The sequence below is a fragment of the Antechinus flavipes genome, chromosome 3, assembly GCF_016432865.1.
Source record: "Antechinus flavipes isolate AdamAnt ecotype Samford, QLD, Australia chromosome 3, AdamAnt_v2, whole genome shotgun sequence".
Lineage (NCBI taxonomy): Eukaryota > Metazoa > Chordata > Mammalia > Dasyuromorphia > Dasyuridae > Antechinus > Antechinus flavipes.
Window position 1 is genome coordinate 284,454,145 of NC_067400.1, and position 22,694 is coordinate 284,476,838.

The 22,694-nt window shown below is 33.6% G+C and overlaps 1 protein-coding gene across 1 annotated transcript in view; it reads right to left on the reverse strand.

Annotated features, from left to right (window-relative positions):
* Nucleotides 1-4,354: 4,354 nt before the first annotated feature.
* The window catches only part of MBTPS2 (membrane bound transcription factor peptidase, site 2), a 50,397-nt gene continuing 32,057 nt past the window's right edge, over nucleotides 4,355-22,694 (reverse strand). The window contains exons 9-11 of the mRNA XM_051985115.1: nucleotides 20,558-20,753; nucleotides 14,117-14,192; nucleotides 4,355-12,597 (exon numbers count right to left, since the gene is read on the reverse strand). Coding sequence (XP_051841075.1) covers nucleotides 12,375-12,597; nucleotides 14,117-14,192; nucleotides 20,558-20,753 — 495 coding nt within the window. The 3' untranslated portion in view covers nucleotides 4,355-12,374. The remainder of the gene's footprint in view (nucleotides 12,598-14,116; nucleotides 14,193-20,557; nucleotides 20,754-22,694) is intronic.

Consider the following 22,694-nt stretch of genomic DNA (forward strand, 5'->3'; position numbering starts at 1 on the left):
TTAGTGACTTAGATAAAAAATATAAAAGAATGATCATCAAATTTACAGATGGCACAAAGCTGAAGAGATAACTGACAACAGACTAATAGAGTCAAGATCTAGAATCAAATAAGATGAAATTCAATAAGGACAAATGTCAAGTCTTATACTTGGGTTTAAACAATTAACTTAAGTATACAGGGGAGCTGTGGCTATATAACAATTCACTGGAAAAAAAACTTTGGAGGTTCTAATGATTTTAGATTCAGTGTGAATATGGCTGTCTAGTTAACATAACTTAGGTTGCATTAAGAGGAACTTGGATTAAATTTGGATTGACTTGGATTGCATTGTTCTAGGAACAAGGGGTAGCAATTCCTATGTATCTGCCCTTGTGGTGGTGGTACTCCCCTGAATCCATATAATTTGTTTGCCTCCCAAACCGGACTTTCTGTATCCTTGGGAGTCACAACAAGCACCAGTCAGCCAGTGCCAGACTGAGAAATTACTTGGACAATTGAAACCCTTGTAGATAAGCAGACCATTCTATCTTCATGATCTGACAGTTCCAAAGGGAAAAGAATGCCACTTTTATTGTCACCTTACTCTTCCCCTTCTGGAGGGGGTTTTGTCCTTTTTCTACCCTTATTGCTCCTGACACTCCCTCTTAGGAGGTGCTTTCTGGTACCTCTATTCTTCCTTTGTTGTAATATTATAAATATGTAAACTTCCATATAAATTGTGAACTCTCTTTTGGTTTTGAATTCCACCTGCATGTTTATTTCTCTTATAATAAATTTAGCTACAAAGCAATGTCTCATGGACTTGATAGTGTAAATGTTGGTTCATAGAGCCTAGCAATCTAATCATTATTCCATTTCTGATGGAATTAGAATGGTTGGTCATCCAACTTTTGTCTGAAGACTTCAGGTCAGGATAATCCAAGATTATCAAGAACTCCAAGGAGGAAGAATCTCTCCCATTTATTTGTCCATTCCAATTCTAAATACTATAATTGCTGGAACAAACTTTTCTTTCCACAAAGTCTAGATTTGCCTTCCCTCCATCTCATTGCACTTAATCCTGCCCTTTAAAGCCTCAAAAGAATAAACTTAATATCTGTTCTATATCCTTCTTTGACTGTCCCTCTCCCCTGGCCCCACTCCTTCCAATGATTAAAGGCAGCTTAGATATTCCTCTTCTTCTTTAGAGTAAATAAATAGAATTACTTAAAGAATCAAATTCCTTTACCATCCTGTTACTTTCTTCTAGATAGTCTCTAGTTTATCAAAGTTCTTCCTAAAATATGGTACCGGTAATTGAACATAGGATGGCTAGGAGGCACAGTGAATGCCAGGAACCAGGAAGACTCATCTTCATGGATTCAAATCTGGCCTAAAACATTTTCTAGCTGTATGATACTGGGCAAGTTACTTAACCTTGTTTGTCACAGTTTCCTCATCTGTAAAATAAGCTGGAAAAAGAAATGGCTAACCACTCCAGTATCTCCAATATCTTTGTCAAGAAAAGTCCAAATTGGGTCATGACTGAAATGACTGAACCACAACATAACTGAGCATAATAATCAAGTTGTCTGAAAAGGGAACTAAAATCTTATATGTTGAGCTTAATGCTTCAGAGGAGCATCATGAAAAATTCTCTGGGATAACTACTCATTATTAAATTTTAACAATGATAAAGAAAAACATTCAAGAATTACAAGAATACAGCCTAATATTTTGTAAACACAGAATAGATTCACTACAGTAATTCAAACATCTAACTCCCTATTTATATATACTTTTCCTAAACATAGGGCAAATTCCATTATAATTATAGAATCATAGATTTAGATCTAGAGTTTAGAGGTCATCTATTTTAATTCCCTCATTTTGTAGATGAGGAAATTGAAGTATTTGTCCAAGGTTGTATAGGACGTTAAGTAGTAGAGGTTGGCTTTGAAATTTTATCACCTGACTCTAAATCCAGATCTGCCTTGAATCACAGATTTAAAGTTCAATGAGTATGTTCACAAGAAATTTGTTAAAATAGTAACCTAAGTAATAGTATTTTTCTGGGTAGAGGTATCTAACAACATATGTAATATCTATATTCAAACCATGTTGTCTATGAAGTAAATCTCCATTTATGGATATCTATTTCACTTTCCTAATTTCCATTTCTAAACGGGTGATATGATCTGGGTTTACGACATGCACATTCCATTTTTAAGATCAGACAATAAGAAAATGGAATCTCTCCAAGTCTCAATAGATAATTAGTGCAAATATGTATGTTTTATGTATTTTTGTAGTACTTAAAGTTTCTCAGAGAATTGGAAGAACTTTTGTTTATGCTCTTGAAACATTGTACTTTGGCATATACTTAATGCCCTCTGAAAATTATATTTAAATTTACTTTAGTCATTGAATCTCCTTTTGTCTGTCAGCTACAAAATCCATATAAAAATGCTTTTCCATAACTTAAGGAGCATTTCAGTAAGTAATTCTTAAAATGGCTTGTTTATTACACACCCAGCTGACAGGGTGTAAGCCAAACCTTCTAGTCCTTCACTTTTTCCATTTAAAATGATGGAAATAGCATCTTTGATTAGTTCAGATACTTCACAGCCCACATTGCAGGCCCTTTAATTTCACCAACTTTTTTAGCTCAAGGCAAACAATGTTGAGTTTTTCCTGTCCTTTCACAATGTACTCCATCAGCTCCCATTAGTAATGAAAAATTGATATGATGGTAATCAAGCTAGAGGGATTAGTTCCCCATAATTTGTGCTTTCAACCAAATAGAAAATTTAATGTCAAGCACATAGGCTGTATGAGGCTTGGGGAGATATTAATTTTTTTCCTGAGGCAATTGGGGTTAAATGACTTGCTCAGGGTCACCATCCAGGAAGTGTTAAGTGTCTGAAAACTATTTTGAACCCAGATCCTCCTGTCTTCAGGGATGGTGCTCTAACTATTGTGCTACCTAGCTGCCCAAGGGGAGATATTAATTTAGGTACAAATTTTTGCTTTAATGAATATAGAGTTAACCAAAGGAAAAGGTACCCTAAATACAGAGAGTTATAATAGTGATAATTAATGAGATTAACAATCAGTCAATCAGCAATTATAATGATAGTATTTATAAACACTTTAAGACTTGCAAAGTGCTTTGCATATACTTTTTCACTTTATCCTCACAAAAAAGCAAATGGTAGATGCTATTTATAAATGAGGAAACTGAGGTGAATAGAAATGGCTTGCTCAGAGTCACATAGATTAGTAAACAAATGAGGTAGGATTTGAACTAGGGTTCTCCTGACTCAATGAGGTGTGTTCTATTCACTACACTATCTCCTATATGCCAGGTTTATAAATGTTAAGTGCTAGAGATAGAAAAGTGAGATAGTTTTGCCCTCACAGAGCTTATATTCTGCTGGGAGTGTGTAGAATGTTCACAGATAAATAAATACAGAGGACATATATAGTATTTTTTTTTTTTTTGGGAGGAGGAGGTGATGAGTGAGCACTAAGTGGAGTTCAGGAGAAACTGGTGATCTGGATCTGGGAGTCAACTGTATAGAATTGGCAATCGAAACCACTGGGAGTGAGATAGGAGAGAGAGAAAAGCCAGAGAACAGTCCCATTAATGGCTCAGAAGAACATTAAGAAAAAGATGGAACAGTGTGTAAGGTAAGAGGACCAGGATTGTCATGTGTTTTTGCAGCCAGAGGAAGAGAGACAGCCTCATCCAGGAAGAGGTGATCAATAGTGTAAGTCAAGGAGGATGAGGACTCTGCTTTGGTGATTAGGTCTTTGATGACTTTTGAAAGAACTATTTAAAAGGAGCTAGAAGGGGAAAGGCAGATTGTAAAAGGTTGAAGAATCAATAGAGTTGAAAGGGAGGCATTAGAGGTAGAAACCTTTTAAAAAAGTTTAGCAGTTAAGGGGAGGCCAGGTAGGAACACGGGACATCAACTGGATGAGACACAATTATCCAGTGAAGGCCTTTTAAAAATTGAGGATACGTAAGCAATGCTTATTGCCAAAAAAAGGAAGTTACCAGTAGAGAGGGGACTGAATATGTTTGGAGCACAGGACTAGAGGCTATGGCATCAAAGACTTAGTCAGAGAGCATTCATCTTATTGAAAAATAAGGCATATTTTTTATCTGAGGCCAGGAGGGACAATGCTGTGAAGGCTTTGAAAAAGATGGGGAAAGATGGTAAGGGAGTTCATATTCTATGACTCCAGTCTTCTTAGTGATAGCAATAAAACACTAACTCTTGGGGGAGGTTAGAATTGGGTAAATTAAAAAAATTTAAATAAGCAACATTTGTCTCAAAGACGTTAGATAGAAATAAAAACCCAAATGAATTTTAAATAGAAAATTTATTATAAGTAGAAAAAATACTAAAATAAATAGCAACAAATACAATTCAAACACATATACTCAATTATCTTAGTTTTAACATTGTCAGAATGTATCACTCTCTGAAACTTACAAATAAACAATACATGTATGGGACAGTAATCCAGAAATGCAGTATTTCAGAATTATTCATTAGAATACCCAAATAGCTGAAGATAAAGATTACATACTTATTTTAGAGAACCATCTACAAATAGATTTTATACAATTAAGATGAATGACAGACAATCCACAGAGAAAGGTAAAATCACAAAGCATGTGCAGGCAAGCAGATTTTCCAATTAATAACATTGAAATTATATACATATTTAATTATATATATGCATATATATATATACACACATACACACAGAGACATATGTATATATATGTATATAACTGAGAATACAATACCCCAACATCTTTTGAAACGATCTCTATTGTACTTCAATGAAATGTGGTTAAAGGAAAAATCATTTAAATGTTTTCTACATTTTAAAATACTAGATGTTATATTCTTCCATATGTATGTAACAGTATTTGAGGTTTTCTTGGGGGAAAAAGTTATAACTGAGCCAATAAGAATGTTAAAATACATATGTGAAAAGATTTAAACTTTATTGCCAAGTATGATGGGAAGAATCCATGTATTTCTAAGATGCTAAACTGAGAGAAAAATGAATTGAACAGAAAAGCCTCAAACATAAGACCTCTCTTACACAAGAATTATTTTATCTGTTAAGGGGTAAAATTTCCAAGTGAAGTTTCTTTACAATATGAGAAAGAATATTTTTCATTTCCTTAAGTATAGACAGTGAATATATTTTTTGTTAGATTTTAATACTTAGACCTAACATTTTAGTAAAACATACAGAAAATACCCCTTAGAAAATAAAGAGCTTCCAAGTGGAATGAAAGACATTGAACCAGAGTGAATGAAGGGAAAGGAAAGGACTATGGAAAAAAGGAAAGTTATAGAAATGGAAGAAAATAGTAGGAAATGAAAATACTCAGTAACAAATTAACTCGCCATCATTCACTAACACATTTTTTACAGAAAGGAATCAAACTAATTTGTTTCAGAGAGCAAACTCCTGGAGGGATTAAGGCACAGGTTAAAAAAATGATGACTCCCTTGGCCTTGCATTGACTATTCTCTATACCTGGAATACCCTGCCATTTACCTTGGAATCTTTTTACTTAGATTCCTTTAAAATTCAGCTCAAGTCCCATATTTTACAAGAGACCTTTCCTTAGTCCCCATACATGTTGCTGTTATTTTTCAGAGATTCATCTTCTTTTATCCTATATGATTCTGTATGCACCTAGTTATTTACTTTTTGACTTACTGCCTAGGAACTGTTTTGCCTTTCTTTGTTTACTGAGTACTTAGCTTAGTGTCAGCACATAGTAAGCTCTTAATACTTGTTGACTTATTTAAAAAAAAAAAAAAACTAAACAAATCTATTGGGCTGAAAGAAACAACTTTTGACAAGAAAGTGAAACTTCAAATATAGAGACATATCTAAATTCTTATGTTGAGATTTTTCTTTACTTGCTCATTCTTTTTCAAATGTAAAATCTGTAATACTAGGCTGGGCCTTTCTAGTTATTTTATTCTGGAGTATGTCCCTTCTCCTCCAGCAATGGTTAATCATCATGGTTTTAACATGTTAGAAACTGCTGCATCAGCACAAAGATTTCTTTTATTTATTCCTTTTGATTTTTTTTCCTGAAGGATGCCTATTAATCTTTAACCATGGTATGTAGTTTTTGGTTTGCCAATAAGAAACCTGATGCCATTCCTCTAGTTTTTAAGTTTATGGCCCTTTTCTTCTAATGACTCTTCACATTTTTGGTATTTTTACTTCTTTAATATGAAAATACCTTTTCTTTTGAGAATTCCCATAAAATTTAAAATTTACACAGTTCAATTTCTTTTTTCTTATTTCAATTTAGATTTCCAATAGATAAAGGAGAAAAACTACCATATTTCTCTTATAATCCCTAATAATGATTTGGTTCTTTAGAACAGCACAAAGGTCCATTTTGATAAACTATGGTCTGCCTAGACAAGAAGTCTTTTCCTACCAATACATTTTCAATTATTCCATAGACTACATGCTTTCATATTTGGATCATGTCATAGTCTGTCCATGAAGAACAATTGGTTTCAGGACCCAGTTTTGGTAATATTTTAAGCATTATCTGCTCCAACAAGCTTTTTCTGATCTTTCTAATTTTAAACTGATCAACTCCTTCTCCAATATTCCCGGAGTACTTTGGCTCTTTGCTTTGATCCTATCATATTCTACCTTGAACTGTATTTCTGAACATATTGTGTAACTTACCATAGAGCAAGTTGTAAGCTGTGTGGGTGGGATTGTTTTATTTTTTTTCTTGGTATCCCTAGAGTACACAGACTGTACTTTAATAAACAAATTAATGTCTGTTGAAAGAGGGTAATCCAGGTAAGTGTTGGCTTAGAGCTTTAAAAAAAAAATTCTGGAGTCAAAATCAATCAGGCTACAGACAAATAAGAGTATTAATAAAAACCCAAATCAAGTATTCATTGATTATAGTGATGAGACACCTAGATGGGCACAATGGATAGAGCACCAAGTCTGGAATCAAAAAGACCTGAATTCAAATTTGACTTCAGAAACAACTTATTAGATGAGTGATCTTATGCAAGTCAATTAACCTTTGTCTGCTTCAATTTCATCAACTATAAAATGGAGATAATAATATTAACTACCTCCCAGAATTGCTATGATGATTAAATAGAAATATTTGTGAAGTGCTTATTAGTACAGTGCACACATAGGTGCTTAATAAGTGCCTATTTATTTCTTCCATTCAAATATGTTATTTATAGTATTTTACAATGAAAGTCTGATAGGGAAAGAAGTATATATTTGAAAATAAATTTGATGGGAACAAAAATGAAATTGAATTTAAGTTTTTTTTTTTTTTTTTTTTTTTTTAAGAAAATGAATGTGATATAAAAAAGCATTAAGGCAATTTTCTTGGGGGAAAAAACTATTCTACATATTCCATGGGAAGTAGTTAGCCAAAAACTATTTCTAAGACAAAGTAATACTTGCAAATGTTTCACAATTATTCTGTTGAACCAAAGAAACTCAGCTGAACATGAAAATTACAGAATTTTCATCATCTCCTGAAACTGGGAATCATGAAATAAAGGCATTCCCTTTCCTCCTCTCTCTCCCCTCCCTCCCCCCCTTAACACTAAAGTAAATTATACAATAGTGAACCTGGGTAACTAGAGTTGCAGCTTCCTGGATCCATTTTTCTCTATCTCCACCCTAAGGAGTACAACCTATTGTACCATTAATAAGGTCAGAAAAAGAGGTTTTCCTTTCATTGAATTCATTTGCCATGCTCTGATAAAATATACAATGGATCATTCAAATGAGTGAAGCCTCACAAGTAAAATAAACATTTTAGAGACATAGATTAAAATAGGTTTATTGTTTCGTAAATAAAATGTAACCACATAGCCTATTTGATTTTCCCTATTCTTTTGAAATGATGAACGTATTTAATTCATCAGCAAGCTAACAGTCTGGAAAGAAACAGACTCTCTACTTAATCCAAGCAAGATGGGAAAAAAAAAAAAAAAAAAAACTTCGAGTATCAAAAATTACATTTTGATTTTCTTTCTTACTTAACTTTCATTTACTAGAGAAGTCCTATTCCTTCTTCTGTCCCATCATAAACATAGAGCTCACACTTGAAAAGGGCTCAGAATATAAAAGCCTAGAGCAGAAAACAATCATCATTTATTACAATAAAATAAAATATTTCAGGTATGAAAACTTCCCTAGCCAATTGTCCCAGTTGCACAAAGCAAAATTACAACTGTTTCTAATCTGTTTTGATAAGTACAACTTACTGGGCTTTATGAAATATAGGCAAAGCTTGGGTGGAAAACTTTTTGAAAGAAATATTATATGTGGGGGTTTAAGAAATTGATACAACATAAAACAAATAGCTAATATCTTTTTCCTGAAAATCCCTAAAAAACTGAAACATTTAAAAAAGTTAATTGATGTAAATATTTTTTTAAAATTATTTTTATATGCAAATAAAATATTGTTATATCTAAAGGTTAAATACATCACCATACACATAAAAGTAGTTACTGCAAAAGAACAGAATTTAAAATGGGCTTCAGAGTTTGTACCAAGAAATTTCTGAAGTTAACAGAGAACCAGTGATTGTTTTTAAATAGGAATGTTTTCATTTTAGACAAAAATATTAAAGTATTATAGGCAATTAAGACATTATTAAATCAACAAAAGAGAAAATTTGATCAAAAGGAAGTAGAATCAAGTCAGTATAAACATAAAGTAGAAAATTTTATTTCATGTTGTTATTTATTAACATCAGCTGCCAGCAATTAAGTTGTCTTCAAGTTGAAGCATAACTTTTTTTAAGGGGAAGAAGAGAAACTGGCTCTCCTTATTTTGTACAAGCTGGACATTCAGCAGCCACTGATGGATTATTCTCACTATTAATCAATATGGAAACTTTAACCTGCTCTGTTTCTGACTTGAGACAAGTTAGACACTGCTTAGACAACCTATAGTTCTATTCTCAAAGGGGCTAATCAGGTTGGTATCATATTTAGTTTAGACACCTGATAGTCTTTGGCTCTACTACAGCTCAGAACTTCTGAGCTTTAGCCTTTTCCAGAAGCAAGGAATACAGGCATACATTATCATGCCTAGATGTATATTATTATTTTTTTTTTTTTAAGAAAAAGGTTTCATTGTACATATAATACAGTAGGATCAAAAGGCTTTTTAGGAGCTTATGTATTACTAACATGTAGACATTTAACACATGCAATCTGATGACTCAGCTCAACAAGTTGACAAGTAATATGTTCACACATTTCAGTTTGGAATAAGGTAATGATTTCTACAAACATCTACAGAATTTCTACAGAAATAGTATCAGAAAGGTAAAATTCAGTATGTTTTGATAAATGGAGATGTTTTACAGAAAACAAATTTTTAATTTTTTATATAAATAATGTTTTCTAAAGAAAAAAGAAAAAAAAGGTATAAATATGGCACCATAGTTGGAACACTACAGAGTTTGGAAATCCTTGCTTAAATTAAATAGCAGCACAATGACAATTTTCTTTATCCCTAAAATAATTCATTTTCATAATCATGCTAAGCAATTAAAAAATGGACATTATCCCATAAGACAAGTAACATGAGAACTATAATTTTTACATCTTGTGCACAAAGACATATCTTGCAATTTTAAACACAGAAGTATGTTTTCCTACTTCACAAATTTCTCTTTAATCATGATCTTCTCATACACATTTCTATCAAATACCACCCTTTACACAATTCACTAGTGAACTCACTTAATAAAACAAATTCCACAGCTAAAGAAATGATCTCTTTTTAGTTTTCTGTTTTTCTAAGTGGCATCAAGGGATGTTTTCCTGGAACTGTGTATAATTCTATGATTATACTCACAATAACTATGAGGAGTCGTCATCTTCGTTTTTATTTAAATTTGAAAAATCTTATTTCTCTAGTCCTCCAGTTTATCCAGGGTCTTTTGATGCAATTCTTTTCCTTGCATTTTATGGTGCCTTGGAGATTTGAGAAAACTTTTCATTACTGTTCCCTATTGGAGTAATAGAACCAGTGTGGTTGTTTCAATAAAAGATAGACGTCTAGGTCTCCATAAAACACTGTTCTTACATATAATACCCATTTTAGCTTAAGCCTTCTATACCAATGGAACTCTGTGAAGATCTCAAGAGGCTGACTATTACTCACATAATACTTAAATGCTTGGTTCTGAATTTGCATTAACCTCTCTAAAGCATTCTTTAGTTGTTTCCAGAATCTACTAAAAAGACCTTTCCTTAGATTTCTCAGGTGATTGTCAGAAAAAAATCATTATAAAGGATACCAGAACTTCTACTTTGACATATTCATGACAGATAAAAAACCTGGTCCAATCATGGACCATTTCCTTCCTTAGCTACTTTCCAGGTTATCAGGGTAGATTGTGACCAAAAAAAGGATAAGAAGGGCAGCCTAAAACAAGGAGAGAATCATGTTCAAGGGGAGAATTGGGAACCAAGAGAAGGGCTTGCAGTTGTCAAGGATTTCACCCATGTTGAATAAACCAAAGAAAGGATTCAAGAAATATAAGAAACTGTAAATATCAAGTTATTTTGAACAACAAGAAAGAACCCTTGCTCTCAAGAACTCTGTAATAATTACGGCCACAGAAAATGTAGGGAAATTTATTCTATGCATATATTGTGACAAATGGTCATACTATTAGTGTCTAGGGGATGAGTAGATTCGAAGAACTCTTCCCAAGTGACTAATCAACCCTCCCTCTTTTAGGGAGAAAAGACAATCCTCTTGTAAAATCTAGTAGCTGTGAGGCCATGTGTTTCCAGAATGGCTTAGATAATACTGATAAATCATGCCCTAATAAAGTCTTAAGACTTTACTTTGTGTTCGATATCAAACTCAAAGATCCATTTAGGCTGGGATGGAATGCCATTCCCATTTCTATGTTCCCACTTAACTGCCTCCTCGGAAAGGTAGCTCCTGTTGTAGAAGTCTGACACCAAGGCTAGGACTAAGTGAAGTAGCTACAAATGCCTTTACTCTAGGGAAAAACCAGAATCTAGCCAAACTTGCCAGGCACAGCAAAGGAAAGACCCTGAAAGAACATAATGTCCATAGAGCAGCCTTACTATGAGTAGCAGGTTCAAAAACACCGTCAAGGCAGACTGATAAAATGTGGCACAAAGTCACCAATAAAACGGTTTTTTAAAGATAAGATGATACCTTATCCAAGAGTTACCTACTATTACAGTGCTAGAAAGCAAACCTCATGATGTGGTGGGTCCCAGCTTCTACCTTAAAAAAGGTAGAAGAGATTAAAAAATCTCCAAGCATATTTAGAGTCACAGACAGGGCCTGAAAAATGTCTAGATGTTTTCTTTTTTTGTTGTCAATTTACACACACACACACACACACACACACACACACACACACCCCAGAACAATAATTCAGGGAAATTTCTGAATACCACATCTATGTAAACAAAATTTTATCAAGAGAATAATGTTTAATCAGAGCTGCTTTAAAGAAACAAAATTTTTGGTCTGGATCTGTTGGTGCATTGGTGTGGAAAACTTAGGGTGAGGAAACTCCCTCTCCTAATGTTAATCAATAACAATTCTGCAACTTTCAGTCTTAGCACACTAACATAGGGCACTAAGACATTGTCTTGCCTAGTGTTACAAAACCAGTTATATGGCAGATTCAAGATTTGCACTCAAGTCTTTCTGACTCAGAGACCAGATCTGTCTTTATTACCTAAGCTTTGTCTTGTGACACATAATACAGCACTAAACTGAAAACAGTGAAGGTCAAAGATGGTCTGATTCAGTTGTGGCCAGCCTAGAAAATTCTCAGCTTTCCTATGTGGTTACAAAATATCTCTTGCTTCCTTCAAAAATCTGATAAAATTCATCTCTTCACCTTCAATCATTCCCTTACCCCAAGATAACACAATGCTTAGATATTATACTACAATTTTTATAGATGAACTTTAAAAAGTCCAAATTAATGTACATGTTATCATAACCAGACTGAAATAGTTTGAGGTCAGAGATCAGATCTTTCTTATTTCTTTTGTTAGTGGGGTAACAAGATATTTTGGAGAATACCTAGCATAAACCTCTAGGCTTAGTAGCATCTCATTAAGTGTTGCTGATTGAAATAGATTTAATGAAGTTTTTTATATTTCAAAACAAGCAAAAAAATTTTTCTTTTAAATCAGCAACAAATTTTATGGGGTTTGGGTTTTGTTTTTGCACATTATAACTCAAAGAGTTTGTTGACACAGTCCAGATATAGATATCTATACATATCATCTATATTCCTATATATTATCGAGCTGTCACCATCCAGAGCCCCAGGGCCACATTGGCAGCCAAAAGTGTACTACCAGCAAGCAAGATCAAAAATCCTAGCAAATCTCTATTTTGTTTGTCTATGATCAGTGAACTAAGGGTGGCTTCAAGAAAAGAGTTTAACATCCACTGTCCATCTAAAGCAAAGCAGGGCACAGCATTGATGACAGCCAGTGCTCCTGAGAGTGAAATCAGGTATCTGGTTATCAGTAGTTAAGCAGAAAAAATAATCAAGGTTCTAACAATGTGTTTACCATTGAAAACCATAATTCAGGGAAAATTTTCAGTACCACTGAATTTAAGACTATAGTAGTCTTTCTTCCTTAAAAGTAAAAATCACTTTTTTCTAAGATTTTGCAATACAAAAGAGGCTATGTGTTTTTTGACAATCAAATGAACATACTTTAAAGTATGATTAGCTTAAAGACATAGGTAATAAAATATCTTCCTTTATCATTAGTCTGTATAATTCTAACTATAATGATACAAAGAGGAGAACAATTAGGGAGGGAGAGGAAGTAAAAAAAAACTACTTTTTGACCTTGTGTATGTTATGATAGGACAAATGAAAGTTTTTGTTTCTTGAACATTATTCAATTTAACTTCTTAGAGGCAGGGTGTAGAGAATAATTCTCTTAATTATGGCAGCTAGGATAATGGAAGCTATATAAATTAAGATGGCAAATTTGACACCTTTTGAATTAACTGTATATTTAGCTTTTCCCCTTTTATTTCTCTGTTAAACCTTTAAAATTAGAAACACAGTTAAATAGCAAACTAATATAAGTTAATGCACTTTTCAAAACATATGTTCTAGTTGCCATCAAGCTTATTAAAACATTGTACTGTATTCATTCTCCCCCCCTGATGTCTAACTGATATATCATGTGATTGGATATATTTTTCTTTCTTTTTTTTTTTTTAAATTTTATTTAATAATAACTTTGTATTGACAGAATCCATGCCAGGATAATTTTTACACAGCATTATTGGATATATTTTTCAAGCAGTGCAATGGTAACAGATCAATGCTACTCTGCTTCTTTTCTTAAACACTCCTGTTTAGAGCATGCTCCCCCTTAATGGCACAGATAAGACAAAGAGCAAGCTGTGTTTACAGACAGTCTGTAGCCATGACAAAAAGTCAACAAATTAACTGGCCCAAATGGGGGCAGAAAGTATATCTCTGCTCTTGTTAACAACACAAATACTTTACCCATGTGAGGTAAGCAGCAATAAGCCAAATCAATTGAAAGGTTTCTGATTTATCTATCCAGCCAACTCTAAGTGTCTTTCAGACATTTCCAAAATACCTTATCCTTTATTTTTCTCCCTAGCAATCTTGTTTTATATTCAAGCAGACTTTTAATCCCTCCCAGTTTTAAAGTGACTTCCTTCGTCACAGGGATTCCTGTCAGTTCTTTATTTACTTTTAAAGATTAAAAATATAAATTGAGGTAGCATTTCAATACACATGGTCTCAGTTGATCCTTGTGACAAAGGCAAGTATTATCCTGCCCACTTTACAGAGAAAGAAACAGGTTTATAAAAGTTATATGACTTGCCTTATGACATGTCATAATTGATAAAATTGGGACCCAAATCCAATGAGCATTTTTGGTCCTATGCCCTGTTGCCTAACTACTCTGTGTTCATACTCTATGCAGCATACTTGTCATACAAATCTTTTGTATAAAATAACATACTTGAAAGGATACTTGAAAAATGTCTCCATTATCACAGGTAGATCAATGCTTAGAAAGTTGAATCGTGGGATGAAACTGCTGAGGCTCACTAAAAAAATAAAGGAAAATGGTAATAATGAGTGTTATTAATGAGTCATCAAATAGCACATATTTAATGATATATACATTTACTCAAAGTTGATTAGTAATCTCCAGCCTCTCAATCAGAGACTGGGCAAAAATAAATCATGAAAGGAAGTTCTTCAAATATACCTAGGAAGGTTAGGAGTTTTAATAGAAATAGGAAAAAAGAAAAGAATCCCATTTTCTTAGGGTGTTGCTTTGGAGTAATACAGAGTAGTAGAACACAAGGTATAATTCCCAACATACAATCCTATTTGAGGAGAGAATTGGGATAAAGCTTGTGTATACTGGATGTGATTTTTAAAAATGCCAGAAACCAGACACCAAAAATGAATGTTATTCCTTTTATAATATCCATATCTTTTTCTTAGCTTTCTTCAACAGGTGCAAATCATTCTGACATTTAGCTCTCCACATTATTCTTAAAGGACCATGCTATTCTTATATATTCATGTCCGTCCTGGCTTCTATTTTCAGTACACCATCTTTAAAAAATTTAACCCAATTCAACAATATTTATTAAAGCATGTGCAAAGTATTGTGCTAGGTGCCAGATACAAAGACAAAACTAAGAATCTTTGCCCTAGAGGAGTTTATGTCATGCTGGGAGGGAGATAAAACATGTATGTAAACAAGTGCATACAGAGTAATTTCAGGAGGGAGATGGGTTTTGGATATTCAGTTGTGTCTGACTCCTTATAACCCTATTTGGGGTTTTCTTGGCAAAGATACTGGTGTGTCTCCTTCTCCACCTCATTTTACAAATGAGGAAACTGAGGCAAACAATACAGTATTAAGTACCTAGTTCAGGGTTACACAACTACTAAGTATCTGAGACCAGATTTGAACTCAGGAACATGAGTCTTCCAGACTTCAGGCCCAGTATTCTATCATTAAGTCATCCAGCTGCCCTTTTGGGGGGATAGCAACAGTTAAGTTGATAAGAGAATTAAGCCTAAAGAAAGACAAGGATTATAAGAGGGAATGATGAGAAATACATTCCAGAGGCTGGGAATAAAGATAGGAGATGACACATTTATAATTGATCTGGAATAAAAACATGAAGTGAATGAAAGAGAATAATATAAAATGTCTATTATAAAAGTAAGAATAAGCCTGTGGAGAGTTTTAAATGTGTTTGGCAGAGAAATTTGTATTTTATCCTAGACATAAGCAACCATTTAAGATTTTTGAGTAGGGGACTGACATTGTTAGGCAAATGTTTCAGAAATATTTAGTTAGGTGCTATGTGAAAGATGGATTAGAGAAAGGAGAGAAAATAAGTTGGGAAATCAATTAAAAGGTTATAGCACAATACCCTTTTATCCAGCAGTGTTACTATTGGGCTTATGCCCCAAAGAGATCTTAAAAAAAGGAAAGGGACCACATATGCAAAAATGTTTGTGGCAGCCCTTTTTTAGTGATTAGAAACTGGAAATTGAATGGATGTTCATCAATTGGAGAATGGCTAACTAAATTATGGCATATGAATGTTATAGAATATTATTATTCAGTAAGAAATGACCAGCAGGATAATTTCAGAAAGGCCTAGAGAGACTTACATGAACTGATGCTAAGTGAAATGAGCAGAACTAGGAGATCATTATACATTTCAACAACAATACTATATGAGGGTCAATTCTGATGGAAGTGGCTATCTTTAACAATGAGAGGATCCAAATCAGTTCCAATTATTAAGTAATGAAGAGAACCAGCTACACCCAGTGAAAGAACTATGGGAAATGAGGGTGGACCATAACATAGCATTTCTACTCTATCTGCTATTGTCTGCTTGCATTTTTACTTTCCTTCTCAGGTTATTTTTACATTCTTTCTAAATCTGATTTTTATTCTGCAGCAAGATAACTATATAAATAGGTATCCATATATTGTATTTAACATATACTTTAACATATTTATCATGTATTTGACTACCTGCCATCTAGGGAAGGGTGTGAGAGGGAAGGAGGGGAAAAGTTGGAACAGAAGGTTTCACAAGGGTCAATGATGAAAAATTACCCATACATGTTTTGTAAATAAAAAAAAAATTTAAAAAAAGAAATCATAAAAGGGGGAAAAAGGTTATAGCACAGAACCAAGAGAACATTTAAATAGTAATAGCAATATTGTGAGGATGATCAGTAACAAAAGACTTGGCTACCTCTGATCAAGTCAAAGATCCAAAACAATTCCAAAGGACTTGTGATGAAAACTGTTATCCACTTCAGAGAAAGAAATGATGAACTCTGAATACAGGCTGAAGAATTACATTTTTACTTTATTTTTCTTGTGATTTTTTTTTCCCCCTAGGCTTTCTTTTGTAACATCACTTTACATGTATAATTGATATCAAATTGCTTGATTTCTCAAGGAAGGGGAAGAAAAGAGCAAATTTGGAAGTTTATTTTTAAAAATGTAAAAAAAAAATTTCTACATGTAATCGGGAAATATTTAACTATATATATTAACTCTATATATGTATATATGTGTAATTTTTTTTAAAGACTACAGTATATTCCAGGTGTGAAGTGATGAGAACCCAAATAAGGGTGATATATATATGAGTAGAAAGAAGGGTGTGTATACACACACACACACACACAATATTATAAAATAACAGGTCTGACAAGTGATTGATTCTCTGGGGTAAGGGAAAATGAGAAGTTAAAATGACAATGAGGTTGTTGTGAACCTGAAGAATGGAACAAAACAGTGCCCTGAAGAATAACAGAAAATTTGATCAAGGGGTGGGTTTGGGAATAAAGATAATGTAATGAGATGGATGATATAGATTACAATCTGTCTGTCTATGAATCATCCTGAGTGACTTACTTTATTTCACAGAAAAAGTAAGAAGGAGGGACAGGCAGGGCCCTTTCTTCCTCATTGATCTTTTCCCAGAAGGTCTTATTTAAGACAGTCATGAGGTGATACAGTAGGCAGAGGGGGTAGTTATGTGCTTTTGGAATTTTCTCAACACTGTATAGCTGTGTTTGTGGCTTCCTGAGTAATAGGTTATACTTGCCCTGGCCAATGTCCAGCATGGGATGAGGAGTTGGGAACTTGAATAGTTGAGGAAGGAGTTGGCTGTGTTAGAAACAAGTCCCACAATTACACATCTCAAGGAGAGTGAGATGAGACACTTTCTCTTACTGATTGATTGATGATACACTGCATTGGGTGTTTATACACATTGGATAATGATACTCATTGGTGATAATATACTCCATGGTGTCAAGTCATAAGCCCTACTTTAGAGATCACTGTTCTACAAAAATAAAGAAAACTGGAGGAAGTATTGGTTTCAAGGAAATATAATGAATTAAAATATCAAATGTTAGAGTTGAAACAGAGTTCAGTGACATTCTAATCCAATTTATAGTTGAAAAGGAATCCTCACTATCACAATCTGGTCATTTAAACTTTGCTTTTAGGTTTCTTTTTAAAAGCTGATAAAGAAGTTCTTTCATTTCAAGGCAATTGTTGGGAAATGTTTTTCTTCAAACCAAGCCTATATATACCTTTGCAATTTCAAAGTACTATTCCTGATTATATCAGTAGAGTCAAAAAGAATAGTCTAATCATTCTCCCACATGACAATCCTCCAAATACTTGAAGATAGCTATCTATCATGTTTCATCAATGTCACCTCTTCTCCAGGCTATATTCCCAGTTCCTTCAACTCATATTCATTTTATGAATTCAAGATCCAATACCATCCTGGTTGACTTCCTCTGAACACTTTAGCTAAATAATGTCTTTCTTAAACCATGTGTCCCAAATTGAAAACAGAACTTCAGATAAACTCTGACATGGACAGAGTATGAAAGTATTATCACTTTGTTTCTGGAAGTTATAACTCTCTTAATACAACCCCAAATTTCATTAGCTTTCTTTCATATCACAATGCTGATTGCCTCATGTTAGTTTGCAGCTCACTGAGACTACCAGATAATATTCAAAATGCTATCAAATAATGCCTAATCAATTAAGTTGATTTAAAAAAAAATCTACATATAAGATTCAATAAAATCTCTGTTGAATTACATTTTACTTGATTCATTCTAAAGTTCTAGCCTCTCATGATCTTTTTGGAAATTGACTCATTGTCCTAGCTACCCCCTCCAGCTTTGGATCATTTTGAGTTCCATTTTGGATTTGCTGGGGTTTAAGATACTTGCAAAGGGATATCTAAGTGGAAATATCCAACAAACAGTTGGGATGCAGAAATGAAGATCAGGAGAAAGATAGGATTAGGCATATAGATTTGGCAATCATCTAGATGGGAACTAATAATTCAGCTGATGGAAGATGGTAAGATAACCAAAAATGTAGAAAACCATGAGAAATGAGCTCAGGAAGGAGCTGTAGGTAAGTGTCCCATCTTAATGGATAGCAGATTGATAATGAGCCAAAAAGAGAGACTGAGAAACTATGGTTATACAAGAGTAGGATCAAGAAAAGTCAGTTTAACAAAATATAAACAAGGAAAGCATACCCAAGAAGAGAGGGTATTCAAAAGCTTCAGAAAAGTTGCGTTGAATGAAATCTTTAAAAAGGACACCTTGAATACAGCAGTTAAGAAATCACTGGCAATCTTAGGAGACTGAAAGAAGTTAAAAACCTTCCTACTACATCAATCTTAATTCCTAAAACAAATATCTGAAACCATCTACAACATCTGAACCAGTAATGTCAAGCTACCTCAAGAAGTCAAAGATAGAACCAAAGGTCCAACACATGTCATTCTTTTAGGTTCTAAAGAACTAGAAAGTAGATGATCTTTGATAGGAGAAAAACAATCCTCAAAACCATAATTTGGATATTATTTATTACTGTGAAGTAAAATGATGAATATGAGGAATTCAAAGAAATATGGAAAAAGTAGAGAAAATAGTGCAGAGTGAAAAAAGCAGATTCAAAAGAACAATATATACAAGGATTGCAATAATGTAAATGATCTTATCACTATCAAAAAGTAGGACTAATAATGAGAAAACCAATTAACAGTTTAGAATGTCTTTCCTCACAGCACTCAGGCTATATACAAATAGGGTCATCATAATTGGTTTCTTTGCTAATTTTTTCTTTAAGAAAGGATTTGATCTAGATAGGGAAGAGCTTTTTACTTTGGAAACTACCAGGAAGTATGGACAAATGGCATCAGTAGAACTTAATTATAAAATAAACAAACCATAGATCTGATCATGCTACATTAGAGTGATAAATGAATGAAAAAGTTGGTTTGCCTTTGAGAACCTCTCAGGTATTTAATGATGGAAGTTACCGAAGAATTTTCTTACAGCACTACAATGGAAAAAAAGAAATGGATTCGGAATCAAAAGACTTGGGTTCAAATCTTGATTCTGTCTTTTCCAGTGTAACTTTCAATAATTTATTTGACTCTCTGAGTCTCGTTTTCCTCACCCAAGATCTTTCTAGTTCTAAAGCTATGACCCCATGAGCTGCTAGGTGGGAGACCTAAGGAAATGGAAACAAATCTCAACTGATTGCTGAGTGCCTTGCATACATACATGGCTCTCTCTGGACACCTCACCCTTTTCCTCTACATCAGAGTGGTTTTCCTTTGCGTCTTCAGAATTTCATTCTTATAAGTTTTCTTTCCTTAGGTGGTGGTGCCCTAGTTTCTGTCTCCATGACTTTGTAAAAACTCTCCTCTATGATAGTAATGCTATCCTTCCTCTTAATTTTTGCCTCTTAAGAGCCCCTTTAAAGTTGAATTAAAACATTATGAGGCTTATTCTGCATGTACCAGTGCTAGTGCCCCTCTCCAAAATTCCCATATGTTAACTTTGCATAAATTTCTTTTGAGGCAGATTGTTTCATACCTTTTGAGAGACATGTTCTCTCTCTTAACAGAATGTAAAGCTCCATAAATTAAGTCTGTTTGATTTTTGTACTCACAGTGTTATCCTGTTCTATGTACTAGTTTCTTAAGTGGCTCTGAGAGGTCCCTGGGGGAACAAATTGAACTGGTGACTGTCCCACACTGCCAGCTAACACAAAAGACTCTGTATTTGAAATGGACATATAGGAGAGCTACAGCTGGTGAAAAGAGGAAGATTTTTTTTCTCCCCTCTTCACTATTATATATAGTCCAAGGACCCAGAGAAGAATAGCCAGGCAAACATTCTAAGAATGCTTTGGTTGGGTCACCTATGTTTAGTTTGGCTTGCTTTGAGTACATTCTCAGAGGACCTTTGAACAAAAAAAATGTGTTCACTTTAGAATAGAATTGGTGCAAAAGATTTTCCAAGAGTATTTAGGATTTCAGAGATTCTCCAAGGTCCTAACATAATAATTACTAACCTGTATACTGAAGATGCAGTGGATGTCCTACAAACAGCATGTCAATCTGAGATGAGTGTTTCACCCTTATTAATCGAGTTTGATTTTCCAAAGATGGTATTACACATAAACTTGAAATAAAGTCCTTTTGACAATCTGCATTACTTCGACAAACTTGATTGGCTTCAATTGTTTTCCGGGCTGGTAGACAGGCATGCTAGAAATAAAATTTTAATTAGTCATAAAATCAAAAGCATTATATTTTAGGTATGAGTCATAACCATACCAATTATGTCTTGTTATAAAAACAAAAGTGATTCATTTTCAGAAAAAATGTAGCAAGTTATATTTTCTCATACTAGATAATATAGCACGTCTCTTATTTTGATACTCTTTTGTGTCACAGGCTCCTTTGTTTCTTTTTTCAATAGTAGTCCAATTTTTCCAAATAAGATAGAGGCAAAGATAGTTTTCAACATTCATCTTTGCAAAATCTTGTATTCCAAATTTTTCTTCCTCTTTCTCTCCTCCCCAAGATAGGAAGTAATTAAATATAGGTTAAACATGTGCAACTCTCCTAAAGAAATTTCCATATTTGTCATGCCATGAAAGAAAAAGGAAAGGAAAAAGGGGAAAAAAAAAGCAACTGGCAAACAAAGAACAATAACAAACAGTGAAAATACTATGCTCTGATCCACATTCAGTCTCCATAGTTCCTTCTCTGGATGCAGATAGCACTTTCCATCAAGTTTATTGGAATTGCTTTGAACTACCTCATTGTTGAGAGGCAAGTATAGGCCCCTTTGTAATTCTGTTAAAATCATGGCCATTTTTTAAAAAAATTCACAACTGAAGGAATACTATATTTCAATAAAAGATTAATAAAAATAAAAATGTAATTTTTTTTTTCATATCCAAGTTCACAAACTACCTGATATCTATGGACTGCTTGGGGTTCTGTAGACCCCCAGATTAAGAGCTTCTGCTTTTTAAGAATTTGTGATTGCATAGGTCTAGGCACTTGTTCAGGTTTTTTATGCTGTGCCTTTCATAGAAGCTCTACCTAACACATAGGAAAAATCTTCAGATTCTTTTAGTACCCTAAAGATACAATTGTATCACTGTAGCTATCTTTCATTCTTCATATCTGACCAATTTATCTTGTTTCAGTGGTGATACTTATACATTTGATAATGTCTTTTATACCATAACTATTTTAACCTAAATGCTTCAGAATCTGTAAAGCAAACTCATTTCATAAAAATAGAATGGTACCATTATGTACCTAATTATGGGGAATCCTCTTATTAAAGACATCATCATTATTAACCAGTACTTTTTTCCTCTTGGTATCAGTTAAACTATCTGTTAAATAAGGGAATTAAAAAAAGGAGTGGCAATTTTGAAGTTCTGAAATCGCAAATCTGGCCTATATAGAAACATTTTGGTAAAATAAATTGGTATTTAATGTGAGTATGTTCTTTGCCAATCAAAGCCTTGGTAAGGCAGAGAACACTGTCTGTCAAATTAGCACCAGATTAGTTAAGTTCAGAGATATTTATCACCAGAAGTTTGAGTATAAGGTGATCAAAGATTTCAGTCACAATATAATTTAGAAAGAATAGCTACTAAATCATGCAATGTTATGCATCTGTGGAGGTGATAGAAGCTTGGATGCTTGTCATTCCTTCCCTTTCTAGTTTTCTCTAAAGCAGCACACTATATTTTATCCAGGAATGTATTTTTACAAACATGGGACTAGGGAACCATGTCAGTCATATTTTAGTACAGTGGCTGTCTAGGGTCTCCAAGACCATATCCCAGCTCCATACCTTATTTATTGGATTATTTATTCAGGTCTTCTAAGACAAGTGATGTCAAACTCAAATAGAAACAGGTCACTAAATTGTATACAAGGATCCATCTGAGTTGAACATTAAACTTAGAAAACCACATATTATCATATTTTGCTGTATTTTAAATTTATTTTGTTAAATAATCACATTTTAATTTGTTCTTTGCCTACTTGGGAGTGTTGCTCCTGAAACACTTCTGTCCCAAGGCACTGGGATCTGTTTACATTCAAGTCTTAGATGGCCAAAGACACTTATACATTGCATCAGCATTGTGTAATACTGCATAGCACAAAAATATTTCT